The sequence below is a fragment of the Podarcis vaucheri genome (assembly GCF_965113315.1).
Source record: "Podarcis vaucheri genome assembly, chromosome: 10".
Taxonomy (NCBI): Eukaryota; Metazoa; Chordata; class Lepidosauria; order Squamata; family Lacertidae; genus Podarcis; species Podarcis vaucheri.
Window position 1 is genome coordinate 29,809,688 of NC_138748.1, and position 27,092 is coordinate 29,836,779.

Below are 27,092 nucleotides of genomic sequence, written 5' to 3' on the forward strand. Positions count from 1 at the left end.
CCTATCCAGACATTGTTATCAACCACTTATTCCAGTAGTTCGTTGACACTGCAGTACTTCAGGTATGCTGCGAACATTCAAACTACAATCTTAAAACTGACTTTTAGAGAATCTGCACCATATACCTTAGTAGAGTTTATTATTTCTGAGTAAATATACACAGGATTGAACTGTAAATTTCCAAGAATTATACTGCTCTCATACTGATATAAATATAAAAATATAAATAAACACAGCCACAGCAATATTTGAGTTTTAACAAGTCTTGAGAATAAGGGAGTTTTTCTATCTTGGGTTGATTTCTAAGTGAAGTCTTACCTCAAAGGAAGCTCTAGTCTGCAATTCTGAATGCACTAATGTCCTTTCAGTGCCATGTAAATTTCTCTTTATTTTCTAACACCGCTTAAATTTTTATTTTGTTGTGATTTAGTTCTCTGATAGGTTTTACTTCTTTGCTCTCTACTTTAATTGTTATGATGCTGTGGTGTTTTATTTGCTTGTTCTAAGTGATCTATTTGACTATAAAGCTATCTGATTTTAAAGCTGTACTTTTGCAGAGTTTAAACTGTCTTTCACAGAACTATGATTTTTAATTTTAAAAAAAATTATTGGTTTTTACGAATACTTTCTTGCATGACATCATAGCAACCTTTTTACAAAAGTAGAACATCTGGCTCCAAGAGCCTGTGATTTCCCTCCTACCCGACTGATGGTTTTCAAATCAAATCTCTATATATTGCATTTTCTTATTCCTGCTAAATCTTATCCTTATATAATTACTTAACTACAATAAGTAATGTGATTAATTTCTCCTTACAAAACTTCCTATAACCCTGCTAGCGATGCTAATTGTTTACAGTTGTCTTTCAAATATAACATAAATTTATTCCAGTCTTTCTGAAAAACCTGATCCTGCTGGTTCCAAATTCTTCCCGTCAGTTTTGCTAATTCTGCATAGTCCATTAATTTCATCTGCCACTCTTCTTTCGTTGGTAAATCTTCTTGCTTCCATCTTTGGGCTAGTAACATTCTTTCCGCAGTTGTTGCATATAAAAACAATGTTTTATCCTGCTTGATTTCTCTGCCTAATGTGATTTTTTAAATTATTGTTTTCCTTCGCAGGCCACCCACAGACCTTCTGTTATATGGTGGCTAATAAATCAATTGAATGATGAAATAAATGCGTACTCAATCGGGCTTGCTTCTGAATAAGCATGCAAAGAATTTGCTCATTCTGCTAGGCATAGTCTTCAATATACTTTAAAAAAATCTTATGATTTACATTAAAATTTATACCCCACTTTTATAGACAAAATGTCAACTCATTGATGGCTTTATTGTATCTCAATATAAAACAATGACACAAAGCAATACCAAATTCATTAAATCAAGAAGCCAACAATAAAACAATGGAAACAGAAGAGACAGAAACCAGGGGAAAATGATATATTTCATATTGTGTGTTAGTATTTTATCTTTATGAGGATGCAGAGGGCAGTTGATAGAAATAAGACAAATAAAAATACATTTTTTAAAAATGAATTTTACATTTCAGAATTAAAAGGTATAGCTTGATCTTCACCCCTTGATTGCACCCCAGCTTCAGCCTCGACAAGGAAAACCATTCACACACAAAAAACTCCACTTTTAATTAAAAGTAGCATTTCCTTCTAAGCAGTTGCTAACATATTTCTTGGCTCTAAGAATTTCTGGGTCTTGGCTGCACTGTTATCTTTCAAGGTTAGCACATACTGCTTTGCAAAACTAACAGTTTTAAGTTCTCAGCGTACCCTGGTTAAAACACAGCTTTAATTAACTTTCATAATAAAATACCACAACTTTATTGAATTAAAAAAAATAGAACAGAATAGGGGGTTTACTACAGTGATATACATATATTTGAAAGCGTTCTATGTAATAAAGAGTAAATCTATCATAAACAAATGTAATAAACAAGCATTGATTTACTGGGTTGCCAAACACACAAACTAGTCATGGCGCTTCTGCTGTCAACGAACTACATCGAAACAATACCGGTGTAATCCTGACACACACACCCCCCAAGGATTTGTTGCAGTTAGTCAGCGCTTCCCTCCTGATCAGTGCTCAAATTTCAGGGGGCTACGAGGCAGGAGGAGCCCAGACCACTCAGCTTATCCCTTTATAAGTGCTAGAAACCAGACCGCTTAAGCTACAACAATTTGCAAGCTGTCCGGCTGAGTGCAAAGGGAGAGCTTTGCGGAGTTTCTGCGCCTCTCTTCTTCTTCCCCATTATTGGGGCCCGGACAGGCGTTGAAGTGACGGGACGCAGCCTCCAGGGGGAGCCCGCGGGGCCCTCTGGCGCCGCCTACCTGGACCTCCTCCTCCTCCTTCTGCCCAGCGGGCCGCTGCTTCTTACCTGGCATCTGATTACTGGAGTTCCGCCCGGCCCGAGGGCGCCGCGTCCCCTTGGGCGCATGCGCGGCGGCTCCCCGCCTCTCCGCTTGCCCTCTTGTTATCAGAGACTGGCTGCAGCCGCCGAAGGAAGAAGGAGCAGCGCAGGGAGCCGCCGCCGCCGCCGCCTTTGGCAGGGAAGCGTCTCACTCGGCTTGGCAGGTAAGCCTTTTCTGTCCTTCTCTGCAACTCTGGCTCTTCGGGGCGCCCCAGCCCCACCTGTGGCACCTTCTCGCCTCCCATCCCGTCGGGGGCTCCTCCTCTCCGCGGGGCACCCGAAACACGCAGCTCCCGAGCAACCGGGACGCCTGGAGGGGAGGCCCTTCCCTTCCCCGCCGCCGCCTCCGTCCCTGCTGTGTTTTGCTTAGGCACCCATGGCGGAGAGGCGCCCTTCTGCACCCCTCTCTTTCCACGCAGGGTGCGCCTCCAAGATCACGTCCAGCCCTCAAACTCGACGGAGTCACCTTGCCCAGATACGCTCAGGAGCGGCTCTTTCTCTCCTCCCCCACCTTAGTGCATTCATCAAGGAGGGTGTCTAACAACCCTATACCGATGGCACCAATTTAGATGCGAGAAGGGGTGAATGAAGATAGTATTTGATGGAGGGGGGGGGTAACCTGATGTAGCTCCCTAGATAGCACTGCATTTAACGGTGTTTATTAAGAGAGGGTTGGACACCCAGGATCTATGGTTTTTAAACCCTTGACACTCTTTTAAGTGACTTTGCATTCATTCTAAACACCCTATGAGGTTCCCAGCACTCAGCGCCTGTGGCCCGGCCATCTGCAGACGGTCACATTTTGCACAGTCAGTCTTTCTGTTGTTTTTCAGAAAGCCAGCCCTTGCAAGTTGAAAAGCCTGCAAACGTGCAGAGTAATGTTTGCAACCCTGTGGCAGCCATAATGATGTCTGGCCAGCCAGTCGTCTGCTGTATTCTCCGAGAGCGTTTGTTGTTTCTATGCCCTGCTTCCCCGGCTCTGCCGGCTACATAATTTAATGCTGTTCCCAGCTGTCTTCCCCTATATTCCATCTTGAAAGCAGAATAAATTCTACAAGGGCAATATATGCAAGTTTAATTAGCACAACTTATTCTGAACTTGATCTTGACTGAAGGGGGACTAGAATTTGGGAGGATGTTAAAGAAGGCTTTGCATAAGAAACGAAGTCAAATGACTTTAAGAGGCAAATTTCATGAAGGGAATGGGAAGGTGCTGGTAACTATTTCTTTAAAAATCAACATGGAGAACAGATTGGAATTACTCTTCATGAAGAGTTGACAGTAAAACTTTGTTCCTAGAGATAAACATTGTCGGTTTTTCATTAAAACATCTTTAAAGTTTTGATACGAACTTGACAGTTCTGCTGGATGTAAAGCAGAATGTGTCCGTTGTTCTTAAAATTAAAGTGTCCATTGTGATGTCTAGAACAATTTATCAATAGGAGACCTACTTTCGATAGCATGCTAATACCTTGTAACTGGAGATTACTAATACTGTAAGTACTACAGATTTAAGGTAACAGTATTATGAAATTGAGGTTAAGTTGAAGGAAGGATAAATGGAGTCTCTGTTCCTTCACAGTTAATGTTAAAAGTTCTGGATGGTGGCTTGTGGGGAACAAAACAACTATTTTCTGAAGCAGTGTTTGGTTTGAAAAAGTTGTGAAAGCAACTTTTATTTTGATAGGTCTTGTGTCTCTCATTTGTACAAGTTCTTCCTTGTCTGCTTGGTTCATAAATGCTAGGGCATTAAAAATAAAAAATAAAGAAATAATGTATGGTTCTTTGAAAATTGCTTCTAACATAGATGAAAGGTTGATAATGCATGCATATGAATGTCATTACTGCATAAGTTTAATCTATTATACATGAAACAAGGGGGTTGGTATGCAGAAATTAAAACAAAATTGTGTGCTTTTTTATGTTTCTGGCAGTTTATATATGTTTCTTGTTTTCTGTGCATGGTCACATCACCCTTTATCTGTCCCCTCCCCCCCCCTTAAGTCCTTTGTCTATTCCACCCCCCAAGGCCATTTAGTAGTGCTAGAGTTCTGTTACGCTAGGTTAACATTACCTTGAGAATAAAGAGGGATAAATAATTTATCCTAGTCATTATGCTTTTAATAAATAACTAATGTCCATGTAACTTGCAGCTGACACTTAATACTCAAATCTCATTTTAGAAGGGCCATATTTAGTGGAGAATATTCAAGTGTACCTTAGAATTGTCATTTTCGTTAGAGCAAAACATATTTTGAGTATCATGACATCTCCTTAGCACCCTGAAAACAAATATATTTTGAAGATTTTTAAAATGACCTAGAAGCAAGTTAATGGATATTCTAATAGTGCACATTGAAAAGTAGCCTTGTACTCTGCACAGATTGCTGTGGGCACAGGTATGCAAATTTAATTTGCCCAATGCAAGTAGTAAACAGTATTACCCCTAGCTTGCCTAGAAATCTAGTCCTGATTCATAGCCTCATTGCCATGCACATTCTGTCAACTGCTGTTTCTCATTGGTTGCCATGCTCCTTGGATACATAGGCTACTGTCTCATTTGTTTACCTCCAGCAGCAGTTCTTCACACTGTCTGAGAACTGGTTGGTCTCAGGAGGAGTACCACTAGTCAGACTGAGCAGTTGATAATGATTGGGGAGGAAGAGAGATTTAGGGGGCAATGTAATACAGTGAACGCTCGGGTTGCGAGTGTGATCCGTGTGGGAGGCATGTTCGCAACCCACAGCGTTCACAACCTGCAGCGCAGCACCGCGCCTGCGCACACGCGGGTCGCAATTCGGCGCTTTTGCGCATGCGCAAAGCACCGAAACCCGGAAGTAACCCGTTCCACTACTTTCAGGTTTGGTGCAGTGCACAACCCGAAAATGCGCAACCTGAAGTGTCTGTAACCCGAGGTATGACTGTAATCTGGAAAAAGGGGGAGGGGACATTATAGCTGTCATTTGGAGTTTGGGCCTAATTGATTTAACAGTATTTCTGGCCTTAGGGTTTGAGATAGTAGGTAACATTATGCAGCCACAAAGTTGTGTTTTGCTTGCCTGATATAAGTCCTGCACTTCCGTTAGCCCTCACTCTGTTTCCAAGATCACCTTGGTTCATTGCACTGCCTGTTTCATGTTATCCAGCAAGTTGTTCTTAGTTAGTGATATAGCCCCGCTGAGCCATTGGCTCAGTGGATTAGGTGCTTATCGAGAAGTGGCTCAGTGACCTAGCAGAGCCGCTGAGCAACTTGATTTGTAACATGCACCAAATACATGTTTGTAGTGTTTACATGTCCATGATACTAGGAAAAGAAACAAGCAAGTCATCCTTCATAATAACCTCACAAACCTACTATTGAATACACAAACTGCCATTTGTAAACCACTGAGCCTCTTGGGCTTGCTGATCAGAAGGTCGGCAATTCGAATCCCCATGACGGGATGAGCTCCTGTTGCTCGGGCCCTGCTCCTGCCAACCTAGCAGTTCGAAAGCATACCAGTGCAAGTAGATAAATAGGTACTGCTGTGGCAGGAAGGTAAATGGCGTTTCCATGCGTTCTGGTTTCCGTCACCATGTTCCGTTGCGCCAGAAGCAGTTTAGTCATGCTGGCCACATGACCCGGAAAGCTGTCTGTGGACAAATGCCGGCTCCCTCGGCCTGAAAGTGAGATGAGCGCTGCAACCCCAGAGTCCCCTTTGACTGGACTTAACCGTCCAGCGGTCCTTTAACTTTTTTTGCCATCTACTCTGACTGATAGCAGCTCTCCAGTGTCTCTGCTAGCCACCTTCTACCAGAGAACTTTTATCAGACTGTCTCATGGATTGAATCCACAACTTTCTGCATGCAAAACATAGCATCTATCACTGAATAATGGCCTCTTCATGTAGGGTTTAATTCTATACAGTCTTGCTGCTTTTTGCCTAATACAGAGGTGCAGGAGATTTACTTTATTATCACACCGATGTCCCTCTTGCCTCAAGAGTGCTGAAGATGTTGTGCATGCTTCTCCTCACAACAGGATAGGCTGAGAGCCTGGCCCAAGATTGCCCAGTTAACTTCACAGCTGGGTAGAGATTTTCCAAAGTTCTAGTCCAACATTCTAACTGCTATACCACTTTCTCTTTAAATGTTTGGCTTTAATGGAAACTTTGAGATTTAACACTAAAAGTGTAGAGGATAAGGGTAGCAGAAGAAGTGGAACATTTCCTGCCAAATAAACATTAACTCAAGGGAGTCGTGTTCTTTGGTCAGAGTAAAAAATACCCATAGCTTTGTTGGCAAAGATTGAAAGAATTTTGCTAGGAAGATTACATTTAAAATATTTAACGAAAGACACATTCTTTGGAATTTAAGATAGGTAAAGCTCTAAGCTTAGGATCTTTAACCAGCTCAACTCCATAGTAAACCAACAGTTAACATTTGTACTTCTATCCAGAAATAGTCCGCTCCTCCTCCTGCACCAGGGGCTCACTTTGCATTTCTGTTATCTTCCTTACAACAAAAGTGATTGAATTCACACTTTTTTCAAAATATTCAATTACATGTTATTGCTCTTTCTTCCTTTTTTATTATAAAAAAAATTGCATCTGACAGAAATGGGCATTAGGGTTTCAAACAGGATTAGAAACCTCATTCCTTAATGGAAGAACACTGAATTGGGATTAATGCAAATTCACTAGTAATGCATATAAATTTCCACTCAAACAGTTCTCATTTTTTTAAAAATTAAAATGCTCACTTGTATTATACAATGTTTCTTAAAATATGTAGTAACCTGGTGCAAATCTGCAGTTGAAACTAGATTATTTTTTTTAAAAGAAAAGAATCTCATAGTAAACAGCAAGAGAAGTCACAAAGCAGCTTTCTGTCTTATGTTGTTATTGTTGATGAAGGTAGTCTCTGGTGATTGGTTGCAAAGGTAGTGATGGCAGGAATCTGGGGAAACTTCCAGAATCCTCATCAAAGATGTAACTATTCCCTTGCCTCCGACATTTTTCCTTTTTTTTTAAAGTCTACTGATTTGATTATGTCTTGCTTGATTGGGATAAATGAGGTTGTCTTGCAGGCTGTTCATTAAGGGTTTTCATGCAGAGGCCGAATCTAAATGTGGCATTCTGCATTTGTGGGCAGCTACACAGAGTGGGTGTAAGACGTCTGTGAATCTCAAAATGCCAAAAATAGCCCTAAATTGCAAAAGCCTGCTGGCGAGTCACATGTGTTTATCAGTTCATGCTGTGTACTTAGCGGAGAATTAATCCTTCATGTATAAATGTGCAATATCTTGAGTTAGCTTTCCCTTCAATGCTGTTGTGTAAGTGAATTGAGGAACCTCTCGGTCTGTTGTCCTACACATACAGGAAAAGCACAAATCCTTATAAATCTGGTGGTGGGCAGAAAGTTGGAAGATGAGTAGGTTCTGTGGGTTCTCTGGAGAAAAGGCCTTCCTGGCGAATCCTCATCTCTTTTGGCCCTGGCTTACCCAACTTTAGCAGCAGTCAGTTGCAGCCCTGGGTGGGCACTATTTAAATTTCCCTTAATGCCCCAGAGTGCCACTTCATTGGGGGAATTGGGGGAAATTGTGTGGCACCTAGAACAGCCAGCCAGTGCCGATCAGAGCACTACGTGAGGTGGGGGGGGGACCTAAAGTGGGGGGCTAGACACATTAGCACTGGACCTTGCCAGGGATTTGGGGTCTCGACAGCTGCCCATGGGCACTGAGTGCTGATGTCTTCCCCTGAAGGGAAAACCATTACTGGAAAGAATGGCAAGATTATGTTTTTATTAGAAGTGGAAAAAATATTTTAAAATCTGTTTCCCTTCCTATTTTTGATACACTCATTTCTGATATGTAAGTTAGCATTCTAATGGACTGGAAAACTGAAATGGTCATTATCTACATTAAAATTCCAATGAATATATTATGCAAGGTATGATGTGGTCATAGACTCTTTCTATTATGCATGTTTAAAATGATTTATATTTTAAGAACTTAAAACTTTGTAAGTTTTATGACTTTAGGATGTAGCTGGGAAACTGAACAGAGTTTCTATCTCATACCTTACTGAAGTACAGTGGTACCTCAGGTTACATACACTTCAGGTTACATACACTTCAGGTTACAGACTCCACTAACCCAGAAAAAGTGCTTCAGGTTAAGAACTTTGTTTCAGGATGAGAACAGAAATTGGGCTCTGGCGGCGTGACGGCAGCAGGAGGCCCCATTAGCTAAAGTGGTGCTTCAGGTTAAGAACAGTTTCAGGTTAAGTACGGACCTCTGGAATGAATTAAGTACTTAACCTGAGGTACCACTGTACCCTCTTAATTAGTTCTGTGTCACATGTGCTTTCAGAAAATGTGGATTGACCCTGTGCTTGCGTGTTGTGTGGTGTTATCTTTGGTGGTGGTGTTAACTGTGTCCATGACTCCAATGTCTGGTGCTTACCAAGCTAAAGTCCATAATATAATTTATGAGCCACTTACCCAGAAATTGTACAGAGGCCAGTCCAAAGCCTTTTGTATTCAAAGCCTCTTTCCTTTAGTTAGTTTGCAACGTTTGACACATGTGACACCGAAACATGTTTTAAGGTCTCCTCAGGGGCTAATGCATTGTGTAAGCAAGCCTTGAGTGCTGATTAAACCATATCACTTTCACCCTGTTTATAGAACTAAAACATAAATAAGCTTTAAATGGTGGTTTGTTTTTTAAAGTGTTTTTACAACTTTCCGTCACTGTTTCACTAGAGATTTAAATATTGGAACTTCCTTGTTTCTTAGATTGTCTTTACACATGAGGCTTAATCTGGCTTTTCTTTGAGAGCGTAGAACTACTCTGGCAGTAATTTACATAAAATGTCTCATTTGCCATATCATAATGGTGACAAAACATGGCATAACTATCTCTATAGAAGTTCTAAGGTCCTTTTTACTTCTGAAATTGGCGTTTCCATCACCATGCAATGCTTGGTAAGAACACAAAGTTGTTTTGTCTGTTTTACATCCGAATGAGCACAAAACTGGTTCTTGTATTCATTTCTTTGTTACCTGAAAGTGTAACTCCCTCCGTCTAATAGCTGGTTTGGCTGGTGAGTGCTGACAGGATCTTAGCCAAAATGAGGCCACTGAAGCAAGAGAGAATGATTGGCTTGGTTCCCAGAAGTACAGGACATATTTGAGAAGAAATAGCCTAAGAGCTGCCCCCCACCCAAAAAACCCCAGCCTGGCTAAAGCTGAGCATGCTGAGTGGACTTGAAAGGTACAAATAGAAAAGGGGGTGGCATTGAATGGATTGGAGTATCCTGGAAGAGGGCGTTACTTGACTGAGCAGGAGTTTGTTACCACTCTCATTTGTACTTGACTAATTCATCTTTTCACAATGAAGACAAGGACACTTCCAGACTAGAGCAATGCCGAATGCTAGGATCAAATTGTGTGTAAATTGGCCAGTTGGGAAGTCATGCTCAACCATAGTTGATCATGGCAGGAACAAGACTTGGGGGCTTGCATGCTCCCCCTCCCTTATCTGTCTCTGGCATGACTATGAGGAGGTGATCAAAAGTGTCCATTTTCTGTTACCCATTTGTTGTTGTTGTTTAGTCATTTAGTCGTGTCCGACTCTTCGTGACCCCATGGACCAGAGCACGCCAGGCACTCCTGTCTTCCACTGCCTCCCGCAGTTTGGTCAAACTCATGCTAGTAGCTTCGAGAACACTGTCCAACCATCTCGTGCTCTGTCGTCCCCTTCTCCTTGTGCCCTCCATCTTTCCCAACATCAGGGTCTTTTCCAGGGAGTCTTCTCTTCTCATGAGGTGGCCAAAGTATTGGAGCCTCAGCTTCAGGATCTGTCCTTCTAGTGAGCACTCAGGGTTGGTTTCCTTCAGAATGGATAGGTTTGATCTTCTTGCAGTCCATGGGACTCTCAAGAGTCTCCTCCAGCACCATAATTCAAAAGCATCAATTCTTTGGCGATCTACCTTCTTTATGGTCCAGCTCTCACTTCCATACATCACTACTGGGAAAACCATAGCTTTAACTATATGGACCTTTGTCGGCAAGGTGATGTCTCTGCTTTTTAAGATGCTGTCTAGGTTTGTCATTGCTCTTAATGATAGCATGCTGCTTTTTTCATTTTTGCTTCTGGAGGTAAAATGAATATCTTAAGATGCCTGTTCCTGGAATTGAGCTATATCTGCACTACTTGAACCATCCTGCTACAATAGTTTCTGGAGTAATCTCTTTCCTCGCCATTTCTTTTTGCTAACAGTTGAATTCTAAGACAATGCTTAGCTGTAAAATACGAATAGAGGTTTTTGTGCATTGTTGTCTCTAGAAACATTAAATTATTTACTGTAATTTGTTTACATCCTCTTCAGTGTCAATTATGTGCATTCCACATCCTTTGTCTGAATGCAGCTGCCTGTCTTGCTAAAAACCCTCAAGCCTCAAGATGTGCTGGGTGGGGGAAGGGAGTCCAGGAGTTGCATCAGGTAACAACCAGCTCCCTTGGGGGTTTGGATTACTGACTGTATAAAACAAAGCTTTAGCAATGCAGTGCCTTGGGAAGCTTTGACCCTCATGATTTTTATACAGTTGTTATTTTTCAAGATGTTCATAAGACGATTTTTAGGGATTAAGCCTGGTCAAACACACTGAGTCAAAGGACATCAGATTCTACTGTAAATATTGAGTATTGAAGAAAGGCACGGTATGGTCAAGTTATGTCTTCTGGTTAGCTGTGGACATTCTGAAAATAATTCTGGAAAATCTTCCTATCCAAATTGGGGTGCTTTGCTTTGGAAAATGTTTAGATGCCCTAGAACAGAGCTTTCCGAGCTGTGTGTCGCAACACATTAGTGTGTCGGCTGCACTGTGTAGGTGTGTGATACAAACACTCCCTGCTCTCCTCCCGGGGCGGAAAGGGATTAGTTTAACCTCTGTGTTTTGCTAAGTAAAACTGAATTACTGTGTCGCGTAGTGATGTACGTCTAAAAAGTGTTTCACCAACCTGAAAAGTGTGGAAAGCTCTGCCCTAGAGAATGATCTAACTTGGAATAAATAAATAAAATTCCTTCCAGTAGCACCTTAAAGACCAACTAAGTTAGTTCTTGGTATGAGCTTTCGTGTGCATGCACACTTCTTCAGATACACTGAAACAGAAGTTGCCAGATCCTTCTATATAGTGAGAAGGTGGGGAGGGGTGTTACTCAGAAGGGTGGTGGGAATGGGAGATAGGCAGATAGCTGAGAGAGCCTGTTGACAACTCTTAACGACTGTAATAGGTCTTACAGGAAAAGGCAAGGGGTGAGAAGGTGAGAAATGGTTTAGTCATGTATAGTGAGATAAGAATCCAATGTCTTTGTTCAGCCCAGGTCTTTCCATGGTTTTAAGTTTGGTAATGAGTTGTAATTCAGCAGCTTCTCTTTCCAGTCTATTTCTGAAATTCCTTTGTAGTAAAACAGCTACTTTGAGATCTTGTATAGAATGCCCTGGGAGATTGAAGTGTTCTCCTACTGGTTTCTCTGTTTTGTGATTCTTGATGTCAGATTTATGTCCGTTTATTCTTTGGCGTAAGGCTTGGCCTGTTTGTCCAATATAGAGAGCTGAAGGACACTGTTGGCATTTGATGGCATACACAATGTTAGACGATGAGCAATTAAATAGTCCCGAGATGGTATGTGTGATGTTGTTGGGGCCAGTAATGGTGTTGTCCGGGTGTATGTGGCAGCAGGACTGTAAGACCTATTACAGTCGTTAAGAGTTGTCAACAGGCTCTCTCAGCTATCTGCCTATCTCCCATTCCCACCACCCTTCTGAGTAACACCCCTCCCCACCTTCTCACTATATAGAAGGATCTGGCAACTTCTGTTTCAGTGTATCTGAAGAAGTGTGCATGCACACGAAAGCTCATACCAAGAACTAACTTAGTTGGTCTTTAAGGTGCTACTGGAAGGAATTTTTTTTATTTTGACTATGGCAGACCAACACGGCTACCTATCTACTACTAACTTGGAATGTTTGTTTCACTTGTATTTAATGAGCAATGCTAAAAATTTGATACTGTCAAACCTCCCAAAGACCATATTTGTAATTGTCATCCAGTCATTGCTACTAATGAGCTTATGAAATGAATATCTATCTTCTCTCTATCTATGTATTTTTGGGAAAATAAAAGCACTCGAAATTTTTCTGACCCACACTACTGATTTGATTACACCTTCCCATTTCGAATCTCTGGCACCCTATCTGCATAACTAGCAATTCTAAAATATAGACATGCTTTTGCTCTTGCAAGATTGAATATATTGCCCTCAGCTGTACTTGAGGGATGATTCCAACAGATTCCACACGGAAAATGCTTATATCCCTGTGGAGATGGCAGTACCGAATCAGTGGCCATGCCCTTCTGGCTTGCACTCTTTATAAAGACTTGAGGAATGAGATTATCATCCCTCTTTTATTGTCCATTCTGGGTTGCCCAACCACTGCCACCGTGTCCTTTCTCTTGGCAGATCAAGATGAGCAGGTGACAGCAAAGGTTGCAAGGTTTTTAGCTGGGGCAATCAGAATAAGATCCACTATTTGACTATTGATTCAAAACCCTAAAATGTAGTTTATATAATTGACTTTTTATTTCTTGTTTTATTGCTATGGCCGATGGCTGCCGCAAATAAAGATTCAATCATTACAGCAGAGTTAGCCAATTTGGCTAGCCAACAACAGATGTTGTTGGTTTATATTTCACCAGCATTACCAATGGTAGGGGTGATGGGTGTTGGGGCTCTGCAACATCTGGAGGGGGACCTACATTTGCTATCCCTACATTTGAGCAAGGCTCATGCCATTCATGACAGAGGAATGAATTGAAAATTTATTACGATATGGAGAACTCTTTTGAATATTTCCCTCTAAACAACAACATGCACGGTACTTGCAGAAACATAGTGATTTCTGAGCTGTTGGGTTTGCAGCAGTTTTGCCTTGCCAACCATACTTTCAGGGTGAGGAATTGTCCTGCAGTTTCCAGCTTTTATCAGTTCTGTATATTTGACTCCATGGAAATTGGTCTTTTCGGGTAGGCAATATAGAAAACCACAAGGTTCAGACTTGGTTACAAAAAGTAATTTGTGTGCCTGTGAACATTAAAAGAAGCTTTAATTCTCATTTATGTAGGCTGTAAGAAAAAAGGAGAGCACCGCATCCACTGTAGGCAAGAACTGAAAGTGTAGCTACACTTTTCTCCTTGTGTGCTTAAGTCAGGCATCCCCAACTTGCGGCCTTCCAAATGCTTTGGCCTACAACTCCCATGATCCCTAGCTAACAGGACCATTGGTGAAGGATGATGGGAACTGTAGTCCAAAACATCTGGCGGGCCGAAGGCTGGGGATGCCAGGCTTAAGTTTTATTACTGTCGTATAGAAACTGAGCGTTTAGTTAAGCACAACCGTAGAAGACTACGTTTTTAAAAGGAGATATTATGCAAGTTTGTGCAAGCTGTATATTCAGGCTTTCTTCTTCCTTACAAAGCAACCATTTGAGAGGAGATGGGAGGGAGACTGGACAGAGTGTGTGCCTCTAGAAAACCAGTAGGAATACCAGGAAGTCCCTGTTTACTGCGCAGACTTAGTGGGGGGTTTCTTGACAGAACACTTTGGCAGTTGGGAGATGAAGCCGCATTCCACAGAAAATTACAGTGTTCCTTTTGTGTGGCTGTTTCTTGGGTTATTTTCTTCGACAGTCAAAAGCTGGAGTACAGTTGTCAGGGTAACAATTTATCGCACGCCACGTCTGCGCGCAGTATGCAATAGGAGCAAAAATAACATTTTGAAGAGAAGTAAGCTGCAATATACTTGTGGAAAAAAAGGATTAAATGACTGAAATAGATATTAAGCTTTTACCTTCATGTTAGTAAGCAGCAGAATCTCTTTCCTCCCACCCACACGCCCTGGCAAACACATCTTTTCCATAGTTGGAGCTTTCTCCATTTGTCCTGCATAAAATTATCTGAAAGCTCATAGCTGTCATTCAGCGGTTCTCCTATTTTTGGTTTAAACCTACCATCATTCCATGGTATCCTATATGTGTTGTTATCCTCTCCTTTTTCTCAGCATCTCAGAGCAGCAGCATAACATCAGAGTACCCTTGAAAGGTAGGCACCATTAGACTTTACATCTGAATGGGAATGTGAAGCTGGGTTTCCCATCTGCATTGCTTCAGCCCCTGCCCCATGCTGATTCCCCAGACCGATACATTAGGTCTCCAGCTGTTTTTTTGGACCACAACTCCCATCATTCCTAGCTAGCAAGACCATTGGTGAGGGATGATGGGACTTGTAGTCCAAAAACAGCTGGAGACCCAAGTTTGGGAAACATTGCTCTAGAGCAGATTTAGGGGTTGTGCTGGGAGGGGATTCTGTTGCTAAAAGCACTTGCACTAGTGGAATTGTTTAGTTGGGTACCACCCAATGGCTTAAGTGATTTATTTCAATGGAACTACTAAGTATGACTTAGCTGTCATCCAATGTCGCCATATCTGGCCACACTGTTTGCCTCTCCGTTTCCTAAGGGTCATCTCAGGTAAACAAGCCAATACAGCTGATGTAGTGCAATAATTCAAAAAATTATTCTCATTTTAGGACTTCGTATGATGAATCTTTTATTATGGCCAACGACACCCTGGAAGGTTTTCATGAAGTGAATCTAGCCTCGCCCACCACTCCAGATCTTCTAGGAGTGTATGAATCTAGTGCTTCTGAACAAACTACCTCACCCACGGTCATCTACCGGCTTCATGCCTCAGCTGTGTGCTCCACGCCAATTCAGCCGACTGCCCTGAACGTCTCTGATCTTCCTACACAACCCGTCTATTCATCTCCTAGGCACCTCAATTGTGCAGAAGCATCAGGTATCAGGTTGGTTGTGAAAATCTTCTCTTGATGATCTAAGCAAGCTTTGTTATAAGTCGCTTTCTGGTGTATGTGTTCGTCTGTGTTTTGTTTTTTAATAATAATCCTTTATGTGCAGCAGTATACATTGCTAAAATATGTATGCCTTTTTCTTTCAGCATCAATGTTACAGAAACCATTCCTTGTTCTACCTCGGGACTCCAAGGTGCTTCGTCCAAATATGATAATTCCAGAAAGGCAGGTAGCAATGCCGAGAGAGAATTTTTGCAGGGAGCAACCATAACAGACTCCTCTGAAGGAAGTGATGATGTTTTGGGACTGAGCACAGACAGTCTGTCTCGCCTACGGAGCCCATCGGTTTTGGAAGTCAGAGAAAAGGGCTATGAAAGATTAAAAGAGGAACTTGCTAAAGCTCAAAGGGTAAGATTAATGTATATGGTACGTTTTTTCAGTTCTGTGTAAGTGCAGTTTACTGTTGAGCGCAGAATTCAGCACCCTGAAAATCTTGGAGTTTGTGCAAACTTCCAGACTTCCTTTATTTATTCTCTTAACGTCATTGGTATATTGAAAATTGTTCACGAGGCACTTAATAAAAATAAAACTTGTAAAATCAGTTGGAAGGCACCCCAGGGGTAAAAGATTTAAAATAGAAGCAGACAGATCTTCAAATTTCAGTCTTGATCAAGAGGTTTTGCACTCTAACATTCCAGAAGAATAAAAATGTGATTGATTGTCTCTGAAAAGGAGGCAAATAACAAGGCCTATATGGAATAGCCTCTCATTGGGTTGATTGCAGAATCTAATCTTGCATCTGAACAAAACATGTGTATATGGTGGGGAGAGTTAGGACTTCTTATAGAAGACTTTCCATGACCTGGACCCACTTAAGGCTTTATGTTAAAGTACCTTTAACAGGACTTGGAAACAGTCTAGTAAGTAACGGTGTAAGATAGGTGTAATATGACCCCATAAAGTTCATTGCAGTAATTTAGTGTGGAAAGTGCATGGATGACAGTGGCATATCTCTGTGATGATGAAGACTGGCTTCAAGCTGCATGGGCAACGTTTGATGGAATTTCAAAGGTTGTGATATAAATTGTCAATATGAATTTCAGTCGTTCAAGGGAGAGTGTTTCATTGCCCTGTACCCCCTCCCTATGAATAGTAAAGCAATTTAAACTACAAATATTTGCCAATTCAGTGATTTATACAGGTTCTAACAGTACTAACCTTCAGGTACAGCATACTTTAAGTGTTAAAATACATAGTTATGAATAGCCAAAAGGGCATTTTGCAAAGCTATCATTACTCTTTTTCTTATTTTCTAACAGGCCTCTAAGAACGTGCTGTTAGAAGTCGTCCCCCCCCCGCCCCAATTTTCTTGCTAATTACATAGGCTTATTTAGCCAAGCTTAATCATTCAATCTCTTTTAAAATGAACATTATTTTCGCTTCAGTATCCTGATGGTGAGGATGTTGATGTTGTTAAATGTGTATATTGTCCTTCATCCGTACATCTCAGGGCTTCAGTTCTGTATCTATAAAATGAACTTAGGTTGACTGATTTTCGTTGGAAAAGTGATGCAAGTCTTGGGTTTTCCCTTCACTCATATAAATCACATATGGCCATAGCATGTGGAGATGCTGTACAATGTAGGCATTGATGTCATGAAAGAGAAGGAACGATCCTTCTGCTTGGTTTCTGTTTTCTTGTTTTGGCCAGGTCAGCATTGCTTTAAGCCAAGACTTCTCACGTCCCAATCTTCAAGCTGCTTAGTCCAGAGTAGCCCTATTCACGTAAACAGGGCTCTTTCTAAGGAACGGGCCTTGGAACTGCCTTTTCAACTCACCTTGCTTTCAAAATGAAACCCTTTGCTACTTTGCAATTTTGCCGAGTTGCTTGTGAGTGAGCTTTGCAAACCTTTGCAAATCTTATCCATCATCCCGAAAGTATCCTGTTACCCTCCTGGAGATATAACTCTTTGTTTTCTGTTCTGTGTGAGCTTGTAACGAATGTCTTCTAAATATTGGCTGCCCCCTAGTGCTGTATACTTACTAACACTGGCAAATGAAAAGGTGAAGGGATTGTTTCCATTTTGGTTCATTCTTCATGTCTTTGGGGGGAGAGGCAAGGGTTGTTTTGCTGCGATTCCTACTTTGCCTGAAAGTATATCATCAAGCTGAAACTACTGGCTATGCACCAGTAGCAATTCCCATGAAGAGCTTGTATGGAGCAAGGTTTCTGTTCCAGCAAAAGACAAGCAAGGGGCAACAAGGCAACCCATAAGAAGCAGTGGGCCCTGTTTCTTTTGAAAATGTAGAGCACAAGAGCAGAAGGACAGCGATAGCTTCTCCTCTCTTTCCTTGCTATGCCCCATTGCTTCAAGCACTTTTGTCTCCTGCACAACTTGCTTCTGGTATGAGACCCACATCAGGAGAAAGGAGCAGAAAGGAACTCAATCTCCCATTCTTGCCTGCATATTCCATTTCATGTAACGCCACTGCCCTTTTACACCTGAACAAAGCAGACACGTGAGTAAAATGCACATGGCTGCTGTATCGTGTCTAGTTTGGTCCAAACATCTCTCTTCTGCCCAGGGTTGGAAAAGTCGTAAATTATAACTTTCAAGATTAACACCCATTTCTTTTTCTTAGGAGCTGAAACTGAAAGATGAAGAATGCGAGAGGCTTTCCAAAGTGCGCGACCAACTCGGACAGGAATTGGAAGAACTTACTGCCAGCCTCTTTGAGGTTTGTTTGGATACTTTTCTGTGATAACACACTTCGGATTGAGGTTGCCATTTCAGGATGTGCTTGAATGTCTTCCCCCATCCCACCTTCAAAAATGGGAAGCTTGGGAAGTAGTTTATTCTTGTGAGCTCATCTACTAAAAATGAAGCAAATTTCTTCACCAGTTGGGGTGACTGACAGCAGATTCACCAGGGTGTGTGTGCTCATGCCTGTAAATGTGGTTGAGTAGTCAAAATTGTCAAAGCCATGCTTCTCCAAATAAATGGCGGGTTCCCTGGGTGGAATAGCTATATTGTTGCCTTTTGAATGGCAATCAAACCGCAAAGTAGCTGTCTCTCCTGATTGGACCTCGGACTCAAACATTGTTTCCAGCACTTTCCGTCGCTTATCTTTAAGGTATGGGCGATTTGCCTGTCTGTCACTTGAGACTTTCAAAAGCAATGTGAAAAGCAACTGTGTGATTGGGTGACTTCAAAATCTTATCCCTGCTATCTATTCTTTATAAAGACAAAAAAGAGCCACATTTAATAGCTTACTGTTTTCATGTGGCAGGAAAACCCATGCAAAAGTGTTTATATACCATGCAAATGTTTGTTCTTGTAGGAAGCACACAAAATGGTGAGGGAAGCAAACATAAAGCAGGCGACAGCTGAAAAACAACTGAAAGAAGCACAAGGAAAAGTGAGTTAATGATATCCCTGTGACCCAGAGGGATTTGTTTTTGTGCGTATGCATTCCTTTCCCCAGCTTTTCACTCACAAAACAGCCTCCTCAAGTTGCCAACTGACCTTTGAACTCTAGGTGTTAAAAAACCCCCACTAGTGGAGTCAATCGAGGAGGTTAGATGTGTAAAAACAGACTAAGGTGGGTTGGGACTCACAAGTAGGCCTTGGGCTAGTTTCAGGTGGGCCTTGGTACCAGAGCCTGCCTTGTACATCCTTGTTGTGCCTTAGCTTTGTGGTTGGACCCAGTGCCAGTACCAGCAACTTGTGCTGAGTAAAAGTAGGCAGGAGACAGATGTTTTGGATGACACAGGAAGGAAAGTTTCCTTTCTAAAGATAAAGGGCCAGAGGGCATGCTGGAGGCAATTAGAAAGTGAGGTGAAAGGTTAATATTATAAATAAAAATAAAATTGGGAATATAAAGGAAAATTGATAAGAGCGGAAATCTGTTGCAGTTAGGAAGAAGTGAACGTGAAAGGACAACAGAGGAGGAGGAGGAGGAGGCGGAGGCAGAGGGGGAGGGAAACTTGAAGGGAGGAGGAATACAAAGTACAAGCTGAGTGTGAAGGAAGAACAGGGGAAGAAATTACAGGAATTGGGCAAAAAGACTTTCAGAGGCAAATGGGCGTGGGAAGGGGAGAATATGAAAGAAAAGTATTTTCCATATAGAGCCCTCTGGATCAGCAAATTCTGCCCCAAGTGGGAAGGCTGAGTCACTCTAGCTTGAGGAAAGCTTATACAGTGGTACCTCTGGTTACAAACTTAATTCATTCTGGAGGTCCGTTCTTAACCTGAAACCGTTCTTAACATGAGGTGTGCTTTCACTAATGGGGTTTTCTGCTGCTGGCGCGCCACCAGCACACAACTTCTGCTTGCATCCCGGGCAAAGTCCACAACAAGGAACATCTACTTCCAGGTTAGCGGAGCTTATTACCCAAAGTGTTCGTAAGGAGGACGGTATGTAACCCGAAGTTCCACTGTATATTGAATTCTTTGCCACAAGGAAAATGCTGTGACATTTTGTAATATTTTTTTTTTAGTAATTTCCAGAGGGGGATTAGATATCCAGTAGAAAATGACGTTAGTAATTGTGAGCTGGTGGTGTCAAGCTCTGTCTCCATCCGGCACTATTTGGTGATTGTTTGGCCTCAGTGATTCTCATTTATGTAACCTATAGAAATATTTTTACGACAAATTGAACAAATATATGAGCTAGTTCTTGCCAGAGGTCTAATTTACACTACCCACTTGGAGTTGTGTCATTATTTCCCTTTGTAACTATTCTGCAGTATGTTACAGACTTCAGCTGGAACATTCCTTGCCCCTTCAGTCACCAGAGTTCTGTTTTTCTAGTTCAACAGTGAGCTGAGGTGATGGACTCCATTTGTAGCGTACTTAGAGATGAATAATTTCCTCCCCAGTGGACTTTCGTGTTTAGTCTGTTTCCACTGTATGGCAATGTGAGGAAAATGCAAGAATGACCATGAATGGTAAACTGAAAGATCTGTTGAACAAGAGGATATAAAGTCGATTGCTCTCTTGCTTTTGTGAAAATGACTTTATGTTGTGACTCTGGGGCACACAGATGTCTTCCTTTCTCCTGGTTTTTAACAAAACAGATCTTTCAAGCAGGTGAAAGGGCAGAGAATGACACTAATAGCTGTGGCCATGCAGCGTTGCTGTTAAAGGCCACTTACCTGGTGACCCCTAACCTCTGTAGCCAGCCCATTGCTGAGATTTCACCTTCAACTCTGCCAGTAAGGCATCGCACAAGTTACTCATATTCAGAAATGCCCCAGAGTGTTCTTGTCGAATTATCCAAAAGCAAACCCCAAACTAATTCAAATATACGAAGTCTGCTAATGCAGAGTTCTGAATGGATAAGCTTTCTTCTGGCATCCTACTGGCGAGTGAAATCCTAGGTCTCCAGGGCTAGGTCCCTTGGTTACTTCAGGACATTTTGGCTACAAAATACTTTATTCCATGAAGGATTTTGTCACAAATGAGTGATTGTAGTAGAAGCAGCTTTTGCTTGCTTTCCAATCAATTATTTGGTCTCTCCTTTTCTTTCATACGTGTTTAGATTGATGTCCTTCAGGCCGAAGTAGCAGCCCTGAAAACATTAGTGCTGTCCACTTCACCAACGTCGCCCACGAAAGAGCTTCAATCTAGCGGAAAGACACCCTTCAAAAAAGGCCATGCGAGGAACAAGAGTACGAGCAGTGCGATGGGTGTCAGCAACCAGGATGTTGCCATGATGCAGCCAATTGTGAAAGACTGCAAAGAGGTATTTCACGTTTGTATGTATTGTAGGTCTGCATCAAAACACCTGCAATGAACTGGTAGAAAACAATGGCACTTGGAAGCTGTCATAAGGCAGTACCATCCATTGAGGCAATGGAACGAAGCATTTGCATTTCTCTTCCAAAGAACAGTTTGTTAATTCGGCTGCCTAGCTGTGGCCAGATCACTCTGTTTCCCCTCAAAAAAGATGTGTACATTTTGCCTAAAGGATTGCCTTCGAGCACTGTCTTTTGATTCAGTTGTTTTTAAATTCAGCTCCCTTACCCCGTTAAACAGGTCTTTAGAATGACCCGCAAACAGAATATTTCTTATGATTGTGAACTTCATAAAACTGGCTTATATCAGGTGTTCCATATTTCCTTTGTGCACTCAAAGAAAATAAGGCGTGCAAATTTAAAATACCTGCACCCTTATGTGAGTTAGTCTCAAGAGCACGAGCTGAGGTTAAGAAACAAAGGCAGACGTTGGCAGGTAACCAATGCCCTAGTTAGTGATTGAACAGGGAGGGAAATATAACCTTTGTGCAACTTGACGCCTATAGCTGTGGTATTAGGGTGTAATCTACCCATGTTAGATATGTGTAAATCAGTGGGACTTAGGGGTTCTTATTACTCTCTTTATAGTCATGTAGATTCTGTATTCAAGGTGGTGTGGGTGTCATCTGCAATATATGACTTTACTATGAATTTTGAATTCTTTTTCATTTTGTTTTTTTAATGATAGGCTGACTTAGCTCTGTATAACGAATTCAGATCCTGGAAGGATGATCCCACTATGGACAGGGCATGCCCTTTCCTGGATAAAATCTACCAGGAAGATATCTTTCCGTGTTTGACCTTCTCAAAAAGTGAGGTAACGTTTTGGAACCATATACAGGAACTCGCTTCCTTAGGAGGCGGTGATGGCTACCAGCTTAGATGGCTTTCAAAAGAGGGTTGGACAAATTTGTGGAGGAGAAAGCTATCAGTGACTACTAACAATGATGGCTGCTATTTTCTGCCTCTATGGTCAGAGCAGAATGCTTCTGAATGCCAATTGCTAGAAACCACAGGATCCTGCTTTGTGGGTTTTTCACAGGCATCCGGTTGCTTGCTGTCCCAGAGACTCTGGGTTCAGCTACCTTCGTAAAGAAAGTGTTTTATATGGGTTATAACACTGTGGCACCAGATGGCGCTGTAATGTCCCGTCTTTCATCAACGGGATTTCCCGTTACCAAGTTTACAGCGTGTTTTCCGAAACGCGTTTTTGATGTGCCTGGATCCAGCCTAAGTGTGCAGTTGTTTCAGGGTAGCATGCTGTGTATTTAATATCTTAAGGAAATTTCAACAGATCTAAACTACGTGCTCCATTTTCAGCTGGCATCTGCCGTCTTGGAAGCTGTGGAAAACAATACCTTAAGCATTGAACCAGTTGGCTTGCAACCTGTTCGATTTGTGAAAGCTTCTGCGGTTGAATGTGGAGGACCAAAGTATGTTCAAACTGGTGGAATCGGATCGTGCAAGAGACATAAAGATGCTATTTCAAAACAATATCTGCCTGCCTGCCTATAAATGACTGGAATAGGTTTGCTAAAGGCCAGAAATGTCATAGGGTGCTGCAGAAAAGGGCCACAGGGTTTCTTTTCCATCCGAGTTTCTTTTCCATGTGAGCTGTTTTGTGCCAAAGAATCACAATGTGCATGTGCATTCAGGCATAGTAACATAAATGGCAGCTGCTGTGTGAACAGTGGGGCAGGCCTTATCCTGAGTTCCTTTGAGGAAAGTTGGTGTTATGTATCCTGAGTTCTCAGGCTCAGGAGTTGGGGAGGCAGCTGGACCTGGGTGGGGTTGCTCTCCTTAGGAAGGAGCAGGTCTGTACTTTGGGGGTGCTCCTCACCTGTCTTGGAGGCTCAAGTGGCCTTGGTGGCTAGGAGTCCCTTTTTCCAGCAACAGTTGGTTCGCCAGCTGTGGCCCTTTTTGACAGAAATTACTTAAAATCTGCACTTAAATTTTGGAACTGATCACCCAAACCTGATTCATTTTGGTATAATGTAAACATTGCCATGTCATTGCCATAGAATCATGGAATTGGAAGGGACCTGGGCTTTATTAGTGTGATTCTCGCAACTTGACAGTGTACTATAAAGTTAGCATAACATAGTTTTCTCTCTCTCTGTAAATACTTCAAGTGCTTATTTATATTGCCACATAATAGCTGAAAGTAGTCATAAGCACAGTCCTTTCAGTTGTCTTTAAATATTTGTTGTGTCTTGACTTTGATAGCTAGCAACATAGTTCACAGTTGAGAGTGGCTTACTGGATATCCTTACCTCTGCTGTCCACCTGAGGCACATTAAGTGACCGAGAATTTATGGTGGATGTTCTCTCAAGGAGATTTTGGGACTCAATGAACACGATTGAGGAAGAGAGCGTGAAAGCTGCATGACCACTGTGCACAACTATCGTTCACGATGTCAAGTGGTGTCTGTAAATCATGGTGTAAAATCAGATTGCAGATTTCTTGTTTAATTGTATGCAACTATACCAGAACTCAGTTTTCATGTAGTTTAGATAGGTTTCAAAACAACAACAAACAAACTACTTTTCCGTTCCATCCATACAGGAAATGTGCTCTCAGCGGACAAAGTAAAACATGCAAGCATAGAATCAAGTTGGGGGACTCAAGCAACTATTACTATATTTCTCCTTTCTGTAGATATAGGGTAAGTATTGGGGTTCCCTGTGCTTTGACTCTGCTCATGGAGCAGACAGTTGTGTAATGCGCACAATTAAGTATATTAAATTATAACTCTTGCGTCTCTCTTGTGCAGATTACATCTGTATGTAACTTCTTCACGTACATTCGGTATATACAACAGGGGCTTGTGAAGCAGCAAGATGGTAAGTAAAGATCTATGTCTAATGCAAACACCAAAAATTACTTACTGGTGAACTTACTGTAGGAAGGCTCTGTGTCTATCTGTAGCTGAGACTTTTCTGACCCTAAAGATTGCCTACTTGTTATTGGAAGTGACTCCGGTTTGAGTCTCCATTAATTGAGCAAAGACTTCTACAGCAGCCTTTCCCAAAACATTGCCTTCTAGATGTTTGGGACTACAACTCCCATCATTCCATCAACATTGACTGAGCTGATGGGAGTTGGAGTCATACGACATCAGAAAGGACCAGAGCTTCCCCATCCCTGCTTTTCAACCTCTAGGGCTATGCATATACCATATGCAGTCGTACCTTGAAGGTCGAACGGAATCTGTTCCGGAAGTCCGTTTGACTTCCAAAATGTTCGAAAACCAAAGCACAGCAGATGTTTGTCTTGCAAAAATAGTTAACAAACTGGAACAGTCACTTCTGGGTTTGTGACGTTTGGGAGCCAAAACGTTCTGAAACTAAGCTGTTCGACTTCCAAGGTACAACTGTACTTTGGGAATATGGACAAGAAGCAATACAGCTAGCGAGGAGAAGTCTTCATAACTAAGCCTGAAATAATATAAGATTTATATCACCTAACTATTGGTAAGATTTAGGAAGTGTCCCGAAAACCAGATTGCAATCCAAATTATAAATTGCCAGGTTATCACTGGATGCTGTGTAACCAGATAATTTTCTCTCCCTATGCTTTAAAATAACCAGAAAATATTTTTTTTGGAGGGGGGATTCTAACAAATGTTGTAAATTCGGGGACTGCGACACACGGGCACACATGATTTATAGTTGGGGTTCAGGGGCCACCAACATGGTATAATGGCATCCTTGCCCACAAAGACTCTGATCCCCTCCCCTCCCCTGCCTCTTGCCCATAAGGTGACATAAGGTACCTTGAAAAGTACATAGCTAAAGGAGGAAGTTGGAAGAGTTGACACCCTTTCCCACTTCCAGCTGTGAATGCTTTCCAAGGCTCAGATGAATTCCGCTGGATCTGATCTTTGCCCAGCTCCCTTCCATCTCTCAGGGGTGCCAGTGGGGGGCGGGGAAAAGGGATTGGAGGTGGGTACTGCTTGTGGCACTTACTGAAAACTCAGATTGCACCAACGGGCAAGGCTTGGTGGACCCCTGTTCGAACCAAGTCTGGTAGACTACTTATATTCTCCCCTTCCCCCGTGCCCAACCGCATTAAATTGGTAAGAAAACTGAACCCTCGGCAGTTTGATGAGAGGCTAGTAGTGTTTCTAATGCAAAATGCATTAGCCAAGCTTTGTAGCGATGCTCTCGAGCTGCATTATTTTTAAATACTGAATTTTTAATATCTGAAAACTCAAGACCCTTTGCCTTTTCTTTCTTTCAAAAAAGAAAAGAAAAGAAAAAAGCCCCTGTTCCTGGCGCAGTGGATGATACTTAATGTTAGTTTGTTAATGTTTTGGAATGTCTTTGTCTGACTCATACGACTTCTGCAACCAGTTTGCATTCTGTAAAAGGGACGGAATAACATGAAAGTATATAAAGTAGATAAGTATGCAAAGCTGGGAGCTTTTAACGAAACACGTTTCCCCAGCATGTCTGTTTTCTTTGTTTTACCTTTTGTTAAAACTTTAAAAGGAAAGCAGCACTAGTAAATCTTACTAAAATAACGCTAAACATACTACAGTGGTACCTCGGGTTAAGTACTTAATTCGTTCCGGAGGTCTGTACTTAACCTGAAACTGTTCTTAACCTGAGGTACCACTTTAGCTAATGGGGCCTCCCGCTTCCACCATGCTGCCACTGTGCGATTTCTGTTCTCATCCTGAAGCAAAGTTCTTAACCTGAGGTAATATTTCTGGGTTAGCGGAGTCTGTAACCTGAAGCATATGTAACCTGAAACGTATGTAACCCGAGGTACCACTGTAAAGGAAAAACGAAAACAATCACTTCGTGGAAAACCAAGGTAAGTACAAAGCAGAGAGGGAGCCATAAGACAGCAAATGAAAAAAAGAGAATGTTGCTAAGTAGGGTTGGGTGAAAGGGGGCATGATTTGGACCACACAGTCTAACAAAGTCAGATGTCAGAGGTGTTGCCCAATAAAGTCATGCTTCACTGGGATAGGTAGCTTCATATGTTTGTTTATGTGTATGGCAGAAGTCCTCCAAGTGGCAGCAAAGTCCACTGGTTGAGCCTTAAGATAATGAGTTAATTTTTCTGAGACGCCTAAGAACAAAGCTTTCTTACACCAACGGTTCACCATAGTAAACACATGCTTCCATTTCCCTTTTTACAACCAGTCTAGCTGCAACTACAATGTCTTGGGTTTTTTCTTTTTTTCTTGTGCAGTGGATCAGATGTTTTGGGAGGTTATGCAGCTGAGGAAAGAGATGTCGCTGGCAAAACTCGGATATTACAAGGAAGAGCTGTAACTGCTACACTTTTCTGGTGCTTGCATGCACTTCCATATATGTACATATCTTCGGAGTGGTTCAAAATCCTTGTCACAACATTGATATTTATTTTGAAAAGGGTCCAAGGCTTCTCCTCCTGTGCAAATTGCGCCACATACTCTTGGAGTTCAGCAAGATGATTTTATTCAAGGATGGACATTATTGTTTCGTTTGAAATGAAGGCAAGAGGATTTTCAGGTGTACTATAGCGATTGTAACTTTAACAGTTGAGAAACGCAGGTTTGATGCTGTTCAAATATTGTGTTCATTTTTGTGTTCTGGAGAGTTTATAATGTAGGATTTCGACTTAATAAAAGTTAACTCAAACTTGAGTCCTGTGGTGTCGAACTTTAAAAGGAGAAGTGCGCATTCTGCAAATTGTGAGGGGCATGTTTCTGTACAGATATTCCCATAACTATAGGGAACTTGGTGTTAATAGCTTGGGGTAAATATATATGGCAATACCAACCAAAAACTAGGGCTTTGAAATAGTAAAACTACCCAAATTACCCACCTGGTGTCTATGGGGTTGGAAATATCTTTATAGGGGTTTACCTCTGGAGTAAAAAGGTAAAGGTAAAGGACTCCTGGATGGTTAAGTCTAGTCACAGGCAACAATGGGGTTGCGGCACTGATCA

At 41.8% G+C, this 27,092-nt stretch overlaps 1 protein-coding gene across 1 annotated transcript; it reads left to right on the forward strand.

Annotated features, from left to right (window-relative positions):
* The first annotated feature begins 2,474 nt into the window (after positions 1-2,474).
* On the forward strand, positions 2,475-26,786 carry RAB3IP (RAB3A interacting protein). Its single transcript, XM_082241126.1, has 11 exons — positions 2,475-2,595; positions 15,063-15,338; positions 15,491-15,752; positions 17,988-18,083; positions 18,687-18,764; positions 20,889-21,092; positions 21,833-21,961; positions 22,465-22,577; positions 23,711-23,810; positions 23,919-23,988; positions 26,351-26,786. The coding sequence occupies exons 2-11, from the start codon at positions 15,088-15,090 to the stop codon at positions 26,431-26,433; spliced, it is 1,386 nt and encodes a 461-aa protein (XP_082097252.1). The 5' UTR covers positions 2,475-2,595; positions 15,063-15,087; the 3' UTR covers positions 26,434-26,786.
* The last annotated feature ends 306 nt before the right edge of the window (positions 26,787-27,092 follow it).

What these genes read in the sequence shown, in the direction of transcription:
- RAB3IP (XM_082241126.1), top strand. Translation starts at nt 15,088, where the DNA reads ATGGCCAACGACACCCTGGAAGGTTTTCATGAAGTGAATCTAGCCTCG. An exon ending in TTACTGCCAGCCTCTTTGAG is followed by an intron (nt 18,084 to 18,686) that starts GTTTGTTTGGAT and finishes TTGTTCTTGTAG; the next exon opens with GAAGCACACAAAATGGTGAG. An exon ending in TTGTGAAAGACTGCAAAGAG is followed by an intron (nt 21,093 to 21,832) that starts GTATTTCACGTT and finishes TTTTAATGATAG; the next exon opens with GCTGACTTAGCTCTGTATAA.